The sequence below is a fragment of the Sander vitreus genome, chromosome 5, assembly GCF_031162955.1.
Source record: "Sander vitreus isolate 19-12246 chromosome 5, sanVit1, whole genome shotgun sequence".
Taxonomy (NCBI): domain Eukaryota; kingdom Metazoa; phylum Chordata; class Actinopteri; order Perciformes; family Percidae; genus Sander; species Sander vitreus.
Window position 1 is genome coordinate 12,442,240 of NC_135859.1, and position 18,040 is coordinate 12,460,279.

The window sequence follows — 18,040 nt, forward strand, 5'->3', positions numbered from 1 at the left end:
TGTAGGCTACATAAGTATTGATTTAAAACTGAATTTTTCAATTAAATGGCATCCTTTCCTACCTAAAGCCCAAAACACATTTGTAAGGTTTTTATTTTGAAGGATGTGACCGGATGTTGGGAGTTTTATTATTGCACATTTGACGGTGGTGTCTGGTACCTATCTCTGTGTGCGGCGGTGCAGCGCGAGCAGCTCAGCTGTTTAAACCTCCGATGAGTTCAGACAGACTCAAACTTTTAACTTTGAAATAAAAAATTGCTTTCTTTGTTGTTTAAAAAAAAATTGTTTCAGAGAGAAACTTTTCTTTAACTTTTCCCGAGTTCTTCCGAGTTCCCCTGGGTTTTCGTGCTGCGTTCCCCGGTGTTTGGGTCGGCGAGGAATGTGAGTGTCGGGTTTTTAATTCGCTGACAGACCGATTTAACTATACGGTTCTGGTTCTGGATTGTTCTGTCGCGTTGAACCGGAGAAAGTAGGCTACCGGGCCGACCCGGCATCACCCGTCCAGTGACGGTGTTTGGAGCCAAAGGGAACCCACAGACCGGGTTAAAATGCCGGGGATGAGAGGACTAGTTCTCCTTCTCTACCTCCACACATGCCGGGCCTTCCCCAACAAGCTGCCAGACCTCAGCACCGAGACGCCTGGCCAGTTCACCGACCCGCTGCTGGACTACGAGCGGCTGGATGAGGAGCTGGGAGGTGGTGGGGGGCGGAACGGGACCGGCGGGGCGGAGGGCTGCGGGCTGTGTGAGCCGGACCTGTGCCCAGAGACCCGGGGCTGCAGGTCCGGCCTGGTGCAGGACTCCTGCGGCTGCTGCAAGGAGTGCGGAAACCTGGAGGGTCAAGCCTGCGACCCGGGGGACCGTAGCATTTTCTACGGGCTCTGCGGGACCGGGCTGCGGTGCCAGGCGGACCCGCTGCCCGCAGGAGGAGGCGGAGGAGAGGTGGATGATGTGGAGGAGGTGTGTGTGTGTGAGGAGCAGGAGGCGGTGTGTGGCACTGATGGAGTAACATACATGAACCTGTGTCAGTTCAGAGAGGCCGCTTTCTCCAAACCAGGGCTCAAGACCAGAGGGAGGGGGCCTTGCAAAACCGGTAGGACACCTGTCTGTCTGTCTGTCTCCCTGAGGTGCTGACTATATCCAATTTACACATTTTAAAAATCCTACTTCAGTTAGGCTTATATAGCCTACAACAAATAAAAGTCTTGCATTCGAAATGTAACTTACTTAGTCCAAGTAAAAGTAGGCTATAGGCCTACCTCAAAATTGTAGAGAAACCAAACAAAAGGCAGATGGCATGTCATTTCATGTTTCCAGCTATGACAATCATTTAGCCTACTTTGTCTGCTCCTCCTGCTGCCAATGCTTCACATTGTGTGAACACTCTGTCTGTTCATTCACATCAGCTTTGTCAATAGCCAAGTAGCTACAACACCAGAAAAGAAACATGAAAAGTAGTTTTTTGTCAAACTTCTCAAATCACAAAAGTAATGGGTGGAAAATGTTCTTTATCTCAATAAGGAAACCTGCCTCTTAGCTCAGAGAGCAGTGTTAGCATCTGTGATCTGATGGAGGGGATCAGGTCTGACTGTGACTCCCCTGTTCAGACTCCGAGCTCCACCCGTCTCTGTGCTCTGTTCTAACAAACAGCCAGTGTCTGAAGAGAAACACTCCAACACTGTTTTACTTTCCTCCTCCTCCTCCTCCTCCTCCTCCTCCTCCTCCTCCTTTTTTCTCGATTAATCATTAAACTCTGTGTCTGATCTTCACCTGTAGCCTACAACCTGTCGGCCCAAACTGTGTTCAAATTCACAAAGCTTTATTTAAATATTACGACTTTACACCTGAGATCTTTTCCCTTACAGCCTCTCGCATTTGTGTGTGTTTGGTCTTAATTTTACAGATAATATTACACAGATGATCTTTAAAGTGCTCATATTATGCTCATTTTCAGGTTCATAATTGTATTTAGAGGTTATATCAGAATAGGTTTACATGGTTTAATTTTCAAAAAACACCATATTTTTGTTATGCAGCTCCTCTTTTCACCCTGTGTGTTGAGCTCTCTGTTTTAGCTACAGAGTGAGACCTCTCACTTCTGTTCCATCTTTGTTGGGAGTCGCACATGTCACAGTAGCTAGGTAAGGACTACTACCCAGTCAGAAGCAGAGTATGAGGGTGTGCTAGCAAGGGCGCGGGAAGGGGGGTGCTGAGGGTGCTGCAGCACCCCCTCCTGGCAGGAGCTGGATTTTATATTTTTTATTTTTTAAATAATAATTCACTGTCTGAAGTTATTTATATTTTTGTATATCAAATAATGAGGCAAATAGCAAAAAAGGGTTATGGATAAGTTTGAATATAGCCTACTAAAAATTAACTGTTATAGCTGCTATAGAGGTCAAAGTGAAAGTGAGTCAAGTGACGTGACTCGCTGAGAAGCGAGCAGGCTGAGGCTAGTTGACTGGAACGTTAGTTGTAGAGAAGAATATGTCACAGAAAAGGATACAAGATTTTTTTTTTTTCGGCATAGTAATGCAGCTAAAATTAGCAAGATTTCATCTGTAGATGTTACAGTTGATGTTTACTCGTCCACCGCTGAGGCAAACTCTGTTGGGGCAGCTGAAGAGCCTGAGTCTGAAATAACGTTAGCAAGCAACTCGGCTAACGTTAGCGGCACTATCATAGCGTCTAACGATAACTTTACAGAAGGATTCGAAAAGCCCTGTCAGCCAAGCAACTTCAGTTATCCTGGAAGTAGTCTATTCAGCTGAGGTGAGCATGAATGATAAGCCGTTTCTTGTCTTGTGTAATTTGTTGTGTTAGAGTGCCATCTACTGGGCACAATTGGTAATTATCCTGAAATACGGGAATATGTTCAGCCTACTTCCTGTTCATGTGTGGAAAAGAACTACGTTTTACACGCTGGTTCAGTGTCTCCTGAAACTTGGGTTATTCTGCAAAAAGAATAAGTTGCTTTAAAGATAATTCCGTTCCCCGTGAGGGCAATGCCTGTAAGTATGATTGTTTGTGTTGACGTGGTTAGGATCACATTTGCTGTGGAGAAGGCACAAGTTAGGCTATTCAGAAATAGTTGGCGAGGTCATTGCAGCCTGATTATTAGCATATATTTTCAAGACAAACATCTCTGGTGTGGTTTCGACAATCAGAAAAGTAATTTACCTTAGCTATACTGAAACAGGCTAATGACGTAAAGTGCGCTTCTGTGATGTGAGTGAACAGTGGAATTTGTGGCTGCCCAGGACTTTTCTAAAACTTCTCACTCTCACCCATACACCAAAATGATGTATTTAGCTGTCAAAATCCGAAACATTTCCTGGGGGGAGAAATCGTCAGACATACATTATTTTGTTATTCAGCACCCCTGGTCAAAAACAGGTTCCCGCACGCCTGTACGCTAGCAGCTAGGCGAGCATTACAACGTGTGTTACAAAGTGACGCACATTCGTCCCGGAAGTAAAGGCTGGACTACAATAGAGCTGTTTGGAGCAGTTTGTGAACAGTGTTTTCTGTTGGAGATGAAAAGTCCCTTTGGGGTGGACTTTGGGTTTTTTCACTTTTGGCGCTTTTCCATTACATGGTACCTGCTCGACTCGCCTCGACTCTACTCCCCTTTTTTGGTTTTCCATTACGAAAAAAAGTACCTGGTACCTGCCAACAGGTACTTTTTTAAGTACCACCTCAGTTGAGGTTCCAAGCGAGCTGAGCCGATACCAAAAGGTGACGTGAAAGAGACGGGGGTATCTTGAACAAGCCCGCCATTTTTAAATAGTTTAGCCAGTTTAGCTAGTTTAGTTTAAGTTTTTTTTTGCTGCCTCCAGCTTCATTTGAAACAAAATGTGTCTTCTGGCTGTGGCAACAACAACCCACCTTCGTCGTTCTGTGTGTAAATCTGCAACGGAAAATGGACGCACAGTGAGGCGAGTAGAGTCGAGGCGAGTTGAGCAGGTACCATGTAATGGAAAAACGCCATTTGTAAACCTATAACGTGCACAAAAAAAGATATACACAATGAAGGAAAGGGGAAAAGCCAAAAAGCATAATATGAGCACTTTAAATAAAAAGCTACTTTCAGCACATTCCCCAGTTTTAATGGAGAGAAGAGAAATAAACCAGGAGCAGTTTGACCTTCAACGTTGAAAGAGGTTTTACTCTGTAATTTATCCTCTCTCTCTCTCTCTCTCTCTCTCTCTCTCTCTCTCTCTCTTTCTTTCTTTCTTTCTTTCTTTCTTTCTTTCTTTCTCTCTCTCTTTCTCTCTCTCTCTCTCTCTCTCTCTCTCTCTCTCTCTCTCTCTCCCCCTCTCTCTCTCATAGGATTACAATGTCTCTCGCCCTGCTATCCTTCCTCTTCACTTCCTGTTCACACTGACTCTGAGATCCCTGAATAAACCTGGTTTCCTGTCGGTCTGGAGGTTTTCTGACTCTGATTCTGACTTTGGTTCCCCCAAAACTATTTTCTGGTATTTTGTGGATACAAATATTTCTAAAGAATGTACACATACCATTTGCTGTGACTTCCTGTAGACAATGAGTTTACAATATTGTCTTCAATTAATACAAAGCAGAAGATTTTATTTTAATTTACAGTGACAGCACTAAAAATAAAACCAGAGCTCGCCCTGTTGGGAAATGTGGATAACTGTCCACATTTTTACAAACCAACCACTTATTATGGGATGTTTACTATGGAAGAGTTTAGGGAAGCAGCTGTGTGCAAGGTGCAGCTGTAATTCGCGTTAACTGTGATAGTAATTGGGATGCAAATTTTTGGCCATAGTGAAAAGCAGGCTTGAAACTAAATGACTTCTCACAGTGTCTCTAAGTAAAACCGAACTCTGAACAAGACATTTTCATGCAACCGAAATTTTACAATGAACTTTGATGAAGTGAAAACACACAGTGAAAGGGTCAGAGTTCTATTAAAGGTGCCCTTCCACACGTATTTCATTAATTTGTGGTAATGTCTGAAGTTCTACCATGGACTCTGTAACATTATTCGTGGAAAAATGCCTTCGCTACCTTGTTTCAAGCCATTCTAGCGTGGTATAGAAAGCCTGCAGGAAGACTCAGCTCGATTTGTGCCAATTCTCATTAATATTCAACGAGCTAAACTGCTTGAATCTGATTGGCTAACAGCTAGCCAATGAGAGCCCTGACTATCAGCATCCTTTACCCAGCGCAACTGGGCGAGCTCATGAATAGTAATGAGCTCAGGCAACACCACATCAGACTGACCAGCTTTTGTAATTGGCTTGATTGCAGTTCATTTTCACATTCACGACATAACACCAACACATATGGACCTAACATATTTCAAAAAAATACAAGTAAAAACGGTTTTGTGTGGCAGGGCACCTTTAAGAAAACACAGACAACACCCATTGATTGATTCGTTGAGCCAACATCCTGTCGGGAAGTTGTCTTAATTTTTCTGCCTGAGTTTGGGTGAAGTTACATTTCATCATTATACTGTTGTTTTTGCCTTCCTGAATCTGTTTCTCTCTGTCTATCTGTCCATCAGTCCCTATCATTAAGGTCCCCCCTCACAGCCAGGTGAATGGGACAGGCAGCAGTCTGGTTTTCCTCTGTGAGGTCTTTGCGTTCCCGATGGCTCTGGTGGAGTGGAGGAAGGAGGGCCAAGACGTCGTCCTGCCCGGAGACGACCCCCACATCTCAGTCCAGGTAAGCAGCACAGACACCTAGAGCTGTACTCGGGCCTTAAAAGTTTGTGCCGAAAAGGACCGAGCCCGACAGAATTCGGCCCGACAAGTACATTTTGATTGACAGCTTTTTAAAAGCCCGAACCCGTTTACAGCCCGACTGTACAAAGCAGCAGGCACGCGCACCACTCGGCTGAAAAGGGAGAGAAAGAAAAAAGAGACTGCGCCCCGGCACACAGCTCTTTTGTGTTTCGTCAAGAATGAGTCATTTATACATTTTTTAACATCATTTATTCTTGACTAACGGAGGCTATAGGCCACTTGGAAGTTGGAACAAAGAAATAAAATAAGTCCTCCAGAGGCCAGCCTCCGTTTCACCTCCTCAGCATCCATTTTTGCGCTAATCGAAACGCATCACCTGACCGTTCATTTACCACGCAACCCCGAGCACAACCCCGAGCCCGGCCAGAGCCCGTGTAAAATGATAGAAATTAAGACCGAACCGTCGGGTTCGGTCAAAGATCTTCAGCTCTACAGACACCAGCCAATCAGAACACTTTAACACCACCTTCAGTCTGACTACCTGTCTGTCTCGCCATCCTCAGTCTCGGGGCGGTCCTCTGAAATTCGAGCTCTCCAGTTGGCTGCAGATTGAGGGGGCGGGGCCAGAGGACTCAGGAACCTATCGCTGTGTTGCTCGTAACAACATGGGGTCAGTGTCGGCCTCTGCTGTACTGGGAGTACTGGGAGCAGGTGAGACAGACTGGAGCTGTGTTTCAGAGAGTAGCCTCATAGACATATATTTTTTTCACAATTTTTGTCAAGAGAATTAACACCTCTCTGTCTCTCTGTCTCTTTGTCTCTGTCTCTCTGTCTCTGTCTCTCTGTCAGCGGAGCTGTCCTCCTATCTGGCCAATAGTGTGTCAGAGATGAAGCAGCTGATGGACGCCACAGACTACGACCAGGACTTTTACTGACCAACGTTGTGATGTCACTTCCTGCAACTATTTGGCTTCCCTTCAGCAAAGACAGTAAACGCATCATCACACACACTGGTGGACACATGAAACGCTCTGACAGGACAGATGATCAGATGCAGATTCTGCTTCAGGCCAGTTTGTTTCCAGCAATATACTAAACATATTAAAATGTGGATCATTATAATATTATTATTATTATTATTATTATTATTATTATTATTATTATCTCAGTGTATCCCAACATTACTCCTACGTCACAGCGGGTGGTGACACAGAGGCTCAGCATGTTGAACGTGTTGTTGATGTTGCAGGGTCGAGCCTGAGTCTCCTGTCGGCTCCGTCACTGTGAAACTAACTTTATCCCATAAATAAATGTAAAAAACAAAAATTAACAAACTAGTGTTTGTGTTTCCTCTCTGTGCTGCTGCACCACTGACCATCAAATACATGGAATAAATCACACTATGCAGATTAGAAACCCGACAGGAAGTTAAACCTCCTCTGAGAGCACCAGCAGTGATGAAATATGTCTGAGGAAACTGAACCAACAGGTGGTGAATCTATTAACCAGCAGAAACTTTGTTTTCCAACAACTCAACCCTTTGTTGCCCTCCGATATCGTCCAGAGTTGAAATTCTTTCTCACAGCGTTTCATTGACAGACTTTTACCTTTCATCCTAAATTGCTTCAACTCCAGTTCACACATCACATAATATGGCAATAATACATACTGATAGTAAGTTCCCCAGGCCCTGCTGTGGGCCTGAAAAATGTTTAAAAAGAAAAAAAAAGTTTGTGCAACAATAATGTAATTCCTTAGCACGTATGTCATCGTCTGTTTCTGCTTCTATCCAACTACTGTTACACCTCACGGGAAACTCTTTTACACATATTTACACGCTTTCTTTTTCTGCTGTTTCCTCTCAGGTTTTTATAGGAGCAAACACAATCATTTGCTGTATGTTCAGCTGTCCACAAACTTTTGTCCATACAGCATGTTTGTTATTTTCTGAAGAAACGGCAGAACTTTGTCTTTACAGACAAAACTTTTTCCAACCAGAATGAAAAACACATTTTACCGTGAAAAGATTCAAATCAATAACAGACACCCCGTATATATAAAGTGTGTGTGTGTGTGTGTGTGTGTGTGTGTGTGTGTGTGAGAGAGACTGGAAACTTGCTGTACAGACCATGGATGCATAATATGGTACAGGCAGTGAGAAAGCAGATCAGATAACTGCTGTATAAAAGCTGTTTATCAGTTTATCTCCACCATATCTGTTTTTGTTTGCTAAAATCCTGACTGAAAACATATCAGTGGAGCCATAACCTCTCCATTGTGCGTTGGTGTTTTAATTGGGTTTTTTTTTCTGGGGAAAGCAATTAAAAAAACTCTTAGAATAAAACAGTGATTAATGTTTTTGTTTCTTTGTTGTCTCAGGCTAAATATTCTCTGCAATGAATTGTAATGTATTGACAGTATATTTTTGCACGTGCTGTAGGAGGGCACATTCATACAGTATATCGCGTGCATATGTACAGTGTACAAATTTAATTTAATTCTTTTAATTCCAGGCTTTTTGAGAGCCCTGGCCATGTTTGGCTCTGAGTTCCACTGTTCCTCACTGCATGTGAATGTGTAGCTCACAACACTGGAGTGTACTGTTGAGACCATGTTGTTTTAATAACTCTGTTCATATGTATGCACAGAGACCCTGTGAATGTCTGCGGGACATTATGTTTGCAGAAAACAGCTGAAAGACGGTCCTGCATGTTAGTGTGTTCCTGTTCCACCAACAATTCTGCAGCTTCTCTGTCTGCTGAGTGAATCCAGGAAATACCAGCAGATTCACTGCAACCTGAAATAACTTCCAGACCTCACCAGCCAATCAGAGTTCTCCCCTGGAGCCTGAAAACACACAATCAACCATAGTAAACAAGTCAGAACTAGATTTATTTCATTATTTACACATTTGTGCACACAAACAGCACATGGATGGATGGATGGATGGATGGAAAACGATATACACAGAAATGAAGAATAGAAACATAAAAACAGCAGTGAAGTGATAGTGTAGCTGCAAAACTACTACACAGAGCTGTCACTATTAATATATTATGTACTAATAGAGGTAGTGAAAATGTAGGCTATGGTGTTTAAATAATTTAAAATGTGAAAACAGTGCAATCAAAATAAATGTTGTGGAACATGTAAAATACAAATAGGCCTAGAAGGTAATTATAGGTATATATAACACGTGTGTATATACGTACACGCGTTATAATTAAAAAACTGAGGTGTATCAATGTATAATTGCTTTTCCAACAGCAGTTTTGTATCTGGTTGTATCTGGCTGCTGCTCTTCAGAGGGCCGCAGTCTTCCTCCCGGCCAGCAGGGGGCGACAGAGCAGCTCCGAGACAAACAGTGAATAAGTCTGTGTTTACATGTAGCCGAGCTAGCTTTAGCTTCTGCTGAGCGGTACGTTTAACTAAATACATCTGTAATTACATCAAATATACGTATTTACTCTGATATGAGCTCTTCCTTTAATCTCTGCCAAACAACAGAGGGACATGAAACACTAAAGCCAGGCTCTCTGTTTGTTGGTCGAAGCCGCTTTATCCTGTTAACGTTAGCCAAACCACGGACGGTGCGATATTTCTTTTAGAAGTCGGCGACTTTAAAGTTTGTCTGCTTATCAACCGAGTACAGTCCCTTATAATAATTAAGTTAAGACATGTTACTAATTAACAGTAGCCAGTATATTCGACTTACATACTAAGCACCAGTCACTTCTTATTTACTATACCTTTGTGTTTTAGTTTACGTAAGAATTAAGTCTCTTTAGGATTTGGGCAGTGGATCAATGACGATATTTATATTTTATTTTTCAACGTAGTTCTTTGTAAACGAAACAAAATTAAGCTATTGTGTACTCTTCTATCAGTGCAGGTCAGTGTTGGTGCAGAGAAGTCAACTGGTCTTCAACATGGTCAAACAGCAGCGGAGAACAGACCGGTAAGGACTGGTTGCAATGGCTGGCTATTGGTTATTATGGTTGGCTGCTTACTGGTTTCTGCTGTAATCACACTGGTAGAAGGTGCAGCTTTGAGTCACACAGTGGTATTAATAGTATACTATACTAATTCTTCCACCTCTGACTTTTTATAGACAAAACAATTAATTGAGTAATTGAGAATATAATTGTGAGATAATGAAAGTTCCTTTTGAGTTTTCAGATGCAGCTTCTTCTCTTGTGATCAGCTGTATTCACTGGTTTCACTGACTTGTCTTAATGTTCTCCCCTCAGGTGTTTTGTACCTGCTGCAGGGAACAGTGTGACGTGGGTTCGTTTTCCTGTTGGCCCCGTACACAGGAGACACCTTCAGCAGGTAGACAGAAACAATCCCCACAGCTCCATCACCACAGAAGAAGAGAGAGGAGACCCAGGACTTGACGAAGGTTCAGGAGAGACAAAGAGGGCGAGACTGGACCGGTCAGTCTGAGACTTTTTTATTTATTTCTGTTTTCTCCATCCAGTCTGTGAGTGAAACCCAAGTGTAGCCTCGTCATTACACAATATGAACAATTATATGTTCTTGCTCTAGATGTTCAGTGGATGTCTCCGGGGCTCAAATTAAGGCTGCCAATTATTTTCAATATTGATCAATCTGCTCTGAAAAAAGGTCTCAAAATTGTCACAAATTAGTGAAAAATTGTCTGTCACAGTTTTCATGGTGATATCTTGTTTTTATCCGACCAACACCAAAATATTTATATTGGAACCAGAAGCTGTAGCCAGTGAGTTTTTGTAATACTTGCTAATAAAAATGACTTATAACGATAAATTAATTATCAAAATACTGTAGTTGCTAATTCATTTTCTGTCAACAGACAATCGACTCATAATCTATGAATATCCTAATGGTTTCAGCTCTAGTTCAGATGTTCTAAAGTGTTTCTGTTTTTGTATCCACAGAACAGCTTAATGTTTGATGCGCTAACAGATCAACTGCAGCAGCTTCACTTGGAACCTGATATTTATTACTAACTGTATTTCCTGAGTAATAAATATTAGCAGAAGGAAAACAGCTGCGGTCACTCTCCTGCTTCAAACACTTCAGAGGAGAAACAAACAAACAAAAAGCACTTTACTGTTTGTACATAAAGTCGGTAAATATTAAACTCACGGCAGTTAGTATTAATTAGATCTATATATGGGCATTTTAATACACTGACAAGTGAATTTAAAGCTTCAGAGACGTGAGGTCGAAAAGAGCTGCGAGTGCTCACACATCAATCGTTTTCGTCTTTTTGTGTTTTAAATGTGTTCTGTATTTATTATAAAGAACTTTGGAACAGTTTTCTGAAAGGTGCTAAATAACGTTTATTGTTATTATTTCTTATCAGCACTCTGAGACTCTGAACCACAATCATCACTGTAATAAATATGTTTCCCTCAGAACTGAAGAGGCTGCAGCTCTGACCAATAGAGAGAAAATCCCAGGGTCATGTGGTCAACCAGGAAGTGAGAGCTGCGCCACAGCAGGTGAAGGACTCCCCTAAAAACGTATTTCCCCCTGGGGGCGGGGCCTTACGTCCTCCAGACTGTTGTGTGCCTGATGCACATTCTCGTCGTCTCGTCACTTTTTAGATAAGCGAGCAAAACCGTGGCCTAAAAAGTTGTTCATCAAACTAATCTTTGCCTTACCCGAAAATAAACATGACTGAGACCTCACACCTACTTAACTTCAAGGTTAGATCTTTTTCTTTTTTTGTGATCATCAGTTTATGAAGATACACTTAGATTTTTGCTGCTTACACGGCTGCAATGCGACCAGACTTCCTGCAGATTTAACTGCTGATAAACCTTCAAATTGAAAATGTTATACTGGAAAATACGTGCTACTAAATAGTGCTAAAATCTATTGACATTCAGATGGACTAAATTATGTCCAACAACAAATATCTCTTTAGATGATGAGGTCTGCATTCTGATATCGATGTAGTATCTTCCAGCCCAAACGGGCTTACGAGGCAGACTATCAGTATACAAACTATAGGAAAACATGCAATGCTACATCCTGCAAAACAACACCCATCCAGGTGCTGTGTGTGTGTGTGTGTGTGTGTGTGGGTGTGTGGTGCAGTCACTTGCCAAGGTATGATAAGCCTTTATTCAGAAGGAAATTGTTGTGCAGTAGCTCAGTACAAAGCAGGAAAGGCCGCAAATAAACTAAAAATAATCATCGTTAAGATGCAAAAACCAAACAAAAAAATGTAAGCAAGCAGGTTAACAGTAAGTGTCATAAATTGCATTATATGTGATTTATGTATAAAGCGCATGCTACCTTTGCTATCTGCTCTAAAATAAACAACAGCTGTTCATAATGTTCACACTGAGCTGGTTTCAAACACTGAACTTGCTACAGATGGAATTTAGTGTTTCCAATTAGTACGATTTATAGTTCAGTTACAGATACGTACGTGTTTATTGTGTAAAAAGCAAAGTATGAAGTGAGGAGAAGGAAGTTTAAGGTCTGCTTCAAATGAAGAGCTTGTCAGAAGTAGATGTTGGATGTCTTTGTCAGTCACTCATGTAAATATATGTTTTATTACAGTTTTTCTGATGAAATGAGATGCAACAGAGCTGCATATCCATTATTGATATTATAATTATTCATAACACAGTTACATACAGTTATGAATGCTGTGGTGAGCTTTCAGCATAAACCTTACAGATGTCACTGATTAGTTTTGTTACTGTTACCCTTATTAAAACATCATATGTGACACCTTCACAGTTCTGATGAAATGCATTTCGTAACATTATTCCTAAGCGAACGTAACGTCTATATGTTTGTATAATCCTGATCGTAAATGTGTGTATGTTTGTGTGTGTTGTTAGATGGCGTTTCGTCCAGACTGCCTCCTCCAGAACAGCCGGCGTCAGCAGAGCCCAGTGAGGACAGCAGAGCAGCTGAGGTGATGAAACACTCTGATGTCATCTCAGTTTATGACATCACTCATGCACATAAGTGTTGTAATAATTTCTGTGCGCGTGTGTGTGTGTCAGCTGCAGAGTGTGAGTTCACTAAAGGTCACCATCCAGCAGAGCAGTGAGAGCAGAGAGTTCGGACAGACAGACAGGACAGCTGACAGACAGACAGGTGGACTCCACTGTCACGTCTGTGACCTCACCTGTCGCTCTGTGCAGGTGAGAAACCCCTCAGGTTTCCTCCGGGACTCTAATACTGCAGTACTTCGCCTCCACATTGTTGCACTGAGATCAGATCTCAGGTTAATGATTCGGTAGGCTGGAGGACTTTCCAACAGTAAAAGTACCAATACCACACTGTAAAAAATACTCCACTACATAACTAAGTAAAAGTCCTGCAGTCAAAACTTGAACTTGAAACGTGAACTGACGTATAAATATGTAAGTATTATCAGCATAATGTAGTTGAAGTACTTAAGGTAAAAGTATTGATTGTGCAGTAAAATGTTCCCCGCTCAGTGTTTCCTATTATACCTGATGTTTTATCGCGCGCGTGTTGTCCAGTTGTTTCAGGAGCACATGGCAGGATCAGAACACCTGAGGAAACTGAAGGAGATGACACACTCTATCTGCCTCAACACACACACACTGCAGAACAGGTATAAACACACACACACACACACACACACACACACACACACACACACACACATACACACACTCATCCTGATTGCTCCATCTTTGTCATCCAGGGGGTGTTTGCCTGAACCGCAGCGCTGGTGTGACACCTGTCAGACTCACTTCAGCGGTGATATCATCGTCCATCGACGGACAAAACAACACAAGGTAATAACACTGATGACATCACAGACACCATCACAGACACCGCTGGACTTGATTGGTCAGAGGGTTTGCGTGGTCGTGGCTGCTGATTCAAACCGAACATTCCCTGCTGCTGCTTCACATGAAATGCTCTCCACTTGCGAACCAGCAGGAGGCTTTTATTTTGTAGAAGTTGTAGGAAGTATAAGTAAGTGCTAAGTAAGCCCCCTCCCCCACACTATGGAAAACTCCATCAGTGCAGAGCGACACGCTGCACCTCGGATACAATCACAAGAAAACGGGAAGCAGCAGGTTCATTAATCACTGTCCTCCTCCTCTGTCTCCAGATGTGTAAGCAGATGTGTCGTCCCTTCTGTCCGGTGTGCAAACGTCACTTCAGGACTCCCAGGAAGTTCGTGGAGCACATGAAGTCTGCAGAGCACAAGGAGCAGGTCAGCAGGACGCAGGGTCATGTTAGAGCTGTTACACACCAACCAGACGGCCGACCGTCGGCAGAAAAGGCAGTCGGACTGATCAGTCGGGTCCCTGAGGTCCAAAAAAATGCCTCAAGCGTATGCTCTGCGCATGCGCGAAGTGTTATACGTCTCCATAGCAGCAGGCGGCGCTTCTCTGTATCCCAGAAAATGAAAATCGGCAGCTGATAGGACGGACGCATCACGTGGGTCATGGCGGCTTGTTCAGAATATGATCTCATGTTGTACTAAAATAGTTCACCGAAACGTGTTCCTGAAAACATTTTAAGCGAGAAATAGGCCATGCAGTGGCTGAATCTGTCTTCATTTCAGATCGACAGAGGTCAGTTTAAAAGATTTTCGTCAGATTTTGAGAGGCTCATCCGCTCGCCATTCCCGGGTGAGTCCCGACTGCCCTGTGTCGGACTGACTATGTCGGGTCGGCCAAAATGAAGGCCGACAGCTCCTCCGACGGACGACGGCACGGGACACACCCAACAGACTTGAGTCACCGACCTCGCCAGACTGTCCGACAGCCGATAATCGGGTTGGTGTGTCAGCGCCTTTAGAGAAGAAGTATTAACACGACCAACTGTCTGAATATGTCTGAAATCAACAGTATAACATCAACGATGATAAACAGGGGGCGAGGGTGAGTTTGATTCTCTGTCTGTCTCCTCCCAGGTGCACCTGGATGAGGCTCAGGAGGAAGAGCTGATCACAGTGGATGCTGTCGGCTGCTTCGAGGGAGAGGAGGATGATGAAGAAAAGGAGGTAGAAGAAGTAGAAGTAGCTGAAGAAGAAGAAGAAGAGAGTGTAGGAAAGGAAGAAGCAGAGAAGGAAGTGTCGGTGGTACAACCAAACGTTCAGGTGAACAGCGTCATGTTTCATCCTGCAGGGCTCTCATGCTCACACATTAGTGCCGGCTGATCAATCACTGTAATGTTTGTCGTTGCTGATGTGTAAGTGAGTTTCAGTCCGACCTGAAGCTTCAGCTGGATGTTTGTGTTTTATTTCATCACTAACAGTGATAGTACGTATGCAGTCGAATTGCATTTGTGCACAAAAACAGATTCAATCTGTGAAACGTAATAGCATAAAAAAAATATATATCCAGATGTAGATTGTTAGCCGTATCCCTTAGCCAAAGGTCACTCAGCATGTTTGTGTTGTTTTATGAAATGTGTCAAACAGACAGGGTTGGGGAGTAACAGAATACAATGAGCTCAGCATGATGATTTTAAAGTATTTCAAAAGTAATCCAAAGTATTTATAATGTGTTACTTAAGTTGAGTAATCTAATAGAATATTTTACAAATTACATTTTAGGGCATGTGTTCAGTAATCTGTTGTGGAATACGTTTTAAAAGGAACTCTCCCAACACTGCAAACATAGAAATGAACTTGTGTTGAAACTGAGGTGTGTGTGTGTGTGTGTGTGTGTGTGTGTGTGTGTGTGTGTGTGTGCGTGTGCAGGCAGCTGACACACAGAAAACAGACAAGGAGGAATATGACCCCCACACCACATATGGTATGTTCTTGCCGTTACTATAGTAACTGTTATTGCTGTATGACAGCTGTTTGTCAGTCTAGTCAGTATACTGTATCTATAGAATAGTCAGTACAGAGTAAGTACACAGCTGTATACAGGTTTGACCTTTGATTAAAATGTTGTAATTTGATGATTTATGAGAATTTCCTGTTAGTATCTATTTACACCGTCATAATGCACCAGTTTTGAAACAGGAAATAAAATATAAACAAATATATTCCAAATAATAATTAATATTAAAATTTAAATATATAAATAATATTGACTTAATATTAAAACAATAAATGTATCTGCGTCTCTACAGGAAGTAGTTTTGTGCTTCCTGTTTCTGGCTTCCTGTGTCAACTTTGTAATAAGTTCTTCTACAGAGAGACAACAGCACGACACACACACTGCAGGACGCACACGCACTACCTCAACCTGCAGGTAACATGCACACACACATTTGTCTTTCTGTTCTTGTGAAGACCTTCCCTGACATAATGCCTGACCCCAACCTGAACCTGAGCCTTAAACCCATAGACTGTAACAGTAATGGACAGAGCATCCAGGTCTACAGCATAGACTGTTAATATTAACGGACAACGCATCCGGTTCGGCGAAGTGCTGCAAATGCAGAAGTGCCTCAAACCTGCATTCTGTCTGGATTCCAGCAGGGGGCGACACGTGCGGTTGCAAAAGGAGGTCGGTTTCTGTAGAAGTCTATGAGAAAGTGACCCACTTCTCGCTTGATTTATTACCTCAGTAAACATTTTCATAATGACTTTATGTTCTCAATCGCTAGTTTTAAGTCTTCTGCAACACAGAATGATGTCCATTTTTTAAATTATGGTCTCGTTGATTTTAAAATCGCCGATAAAGCAGGGGGTGTTTTAGGGCGTGGCTATGATGTGATTGCCAGTGAAAGTGTGCAACGTAACGTAGAGTGTAAGCAGCTCCTCCCTCACTCCTCCCTCTTGTCCAAAATCGTCAATCTTCTCATCAGAAGCCAACGCAGAAGTGCCTAAAACCTGCATTCTATCTAATTTCCAGCAGGGGGCGACTTCACTGGTTGCAAAAATAAGTCTGTTTCTATAGAAGTCTATGGGGAAATGACCCTACTTCTCACTTGATTTATTACCTCAATAAACATTAGGTCTTATTCTCAAATTTGTCATCACAAAGATAAACGAACGTGCGCACGCACACACACACACACACACACACACACACACACACACACACACACACACACACACACACACACACACACACACACACACACACACTCTGCTGAATGTGTCGTTTTGTTTTTCAGAGCCACAGAGCTAAGAGAACACATGAAGATCAGGACAGATCTGCTCTCACCTGACCTACTCTCACTGTATCCCACAATGCATCTCTGTATCCAGGTGATACTGCTGTAAAGACACAGAACAGGCATGTTCTTCCAAAATAATGAAAACATTAAACGGGAACAAATATGGTCAACTCACAACCTGTGTGGTTTTCATTGGATTATATTTGGATGTTTTGTGACACTGAGATGCCTCTTCACTGACACCTGGTGGCTGTTAGAGGAACTGCAGCTTCATGTCTCAATGAAGTCACGAAACTCATCATGATCATCATCATGATATTTAAATGTATAGTTTATAAAAAGGATATAACGGCGTATTAGGCCATTAATATATGTATTGGATCAACCTCATCACACCACAGATGCCGCTGCTTGCCGTGTATTATGTGTCCTGCTGTACCACAAATCCCATTTGAATTGCCCGCAGATGTAACTATATATAACGATATCCTTGCATCTGTACATGGCGTTCCTGGTGCAACATTTTTGAATAGGCCCAATTAGCAATGTGTCTTTAAAGTCCAGATGCTTATGAGAATTATGGGCTAAAATCACAACTATTTCCTTATTGCTGAATCCGATTGCGAAATATAATTTGATCAGGTCATCTACTGTAGGCTTACACGGCAAGTGGCGGTGTCTGTAGTGTGATGAGGTTAAAGGTTGAAGGAGTGAAGCAACATGGTTCCTTGACAAAAAGTGGGGGGTTCTTGTGAATTTGTGAGTTGTTTTTTTTCTCTCTCTTTTCTATCTTATTATCACTTGTCCTGAAGAGACTAAAACCAACAATAAATGTATGCAACACTTGTATATCCAGACATTTACAAATCCTGAAGTCATGACTGCTACATAGGTTCTTTTGATCTGGCAAACATTTCATTTACATTTCTACATTTATTTTTCTCTTTATTCTTTTCACATGGGACCATTTTTGTGCTTTTTATTTTTAATTTTTAATATATAATAATTTTACATTTACATACAAGATAGACATACAGGAAACAATCAAATTGACAAACAAACATTATGACCTTGAAATCATCTGTAGTGTTTCTGGTGAGGGTGAAAAGTCACAGCCACACATGATTTAATGTTTTATTTTATTAGTTAAATTATACTTCATTTAAAAAAGAAAAAAGAGAATATGTAACCATTTCCAGGCACTCTCCGTACACGTGGCATGCCTCACCCTGTCGC

The 18,040-nt window shown here is 42.2% G+C and overlaps 2 protein-coding genes across 4 annotated transcripts; both read left to right on the forward strand.

The window, feature by feature from the left end:
* The first annotated feature begins 156 nt into the window (after positions 1-156).
* Positions 157-8,237, forward strand: kazald3 (Kazal-type serine peptidase inhibitor domain 3). The gene is made up of 4 exons (XM_078249686.1): positions 157-1,092; positions 5,539-5,699; positions 6,283-6,430; positions 6,569-8,237. Exons 1-4 carry the CDS (start codon positions 549-551, stop codon positions 6,652-6,654), a joined length of 939 nt encoding a protein of 312 aa, XP_078105812.1. The 5' UTR covers positions 157-548; the 3' UTR covers positions 6,655-8,237.
* An 811-nt stretch (positions 8,238-9,048) lies between these two features.
* ciz1b (cdkn1a interacting zinc finger protein 1b) lies at positions 9,049-16,981 on the forward strand. 3 transcript variants are annotated; one of them, XM_078250412.1, is made up of 13 exons: positions 9,049-9,137; positions 9,612-9,677; positions 9,970-10,155; positions 11,123-11,208; positions 12,568-12,644; positions 12,736-12,876; positions 13,222-13,316; positions 13,410-13,503; positions 13,827-13,931; positions 14,637-14,822; positions 15,429-15,483; positions 15,809-15,930; positions 16,802-16,981. In XM_078250412.1, the coding sequence occupies exons 2-13, from the start codon at positions 9,649-9,651 to the stop codon at positions 16,853-16,855; spliced, it is 1,230 nt and encodes a 409-aa protein (XP_078106538.1). In that variant the 5' UTR covers positions 9,049-9,137; positions 9,612-9,648; the 3' UTR covers positions 16,856-16,981. The 3 variants fall into 3 exon arrangements, with proteins under 3 accessions (XP_078106538.1, XP_078106540.1, XP_078106539.1); XM_078250413.1 differs by having other exon boundaries at positions 9,052-9,137; positions 9,607-9,677; XM_078250414.1 differs by lacking the exon at positions 15,809-15,930.
* Positions 16,982-18,040: the final 1,059 nt, after the last annotated feature.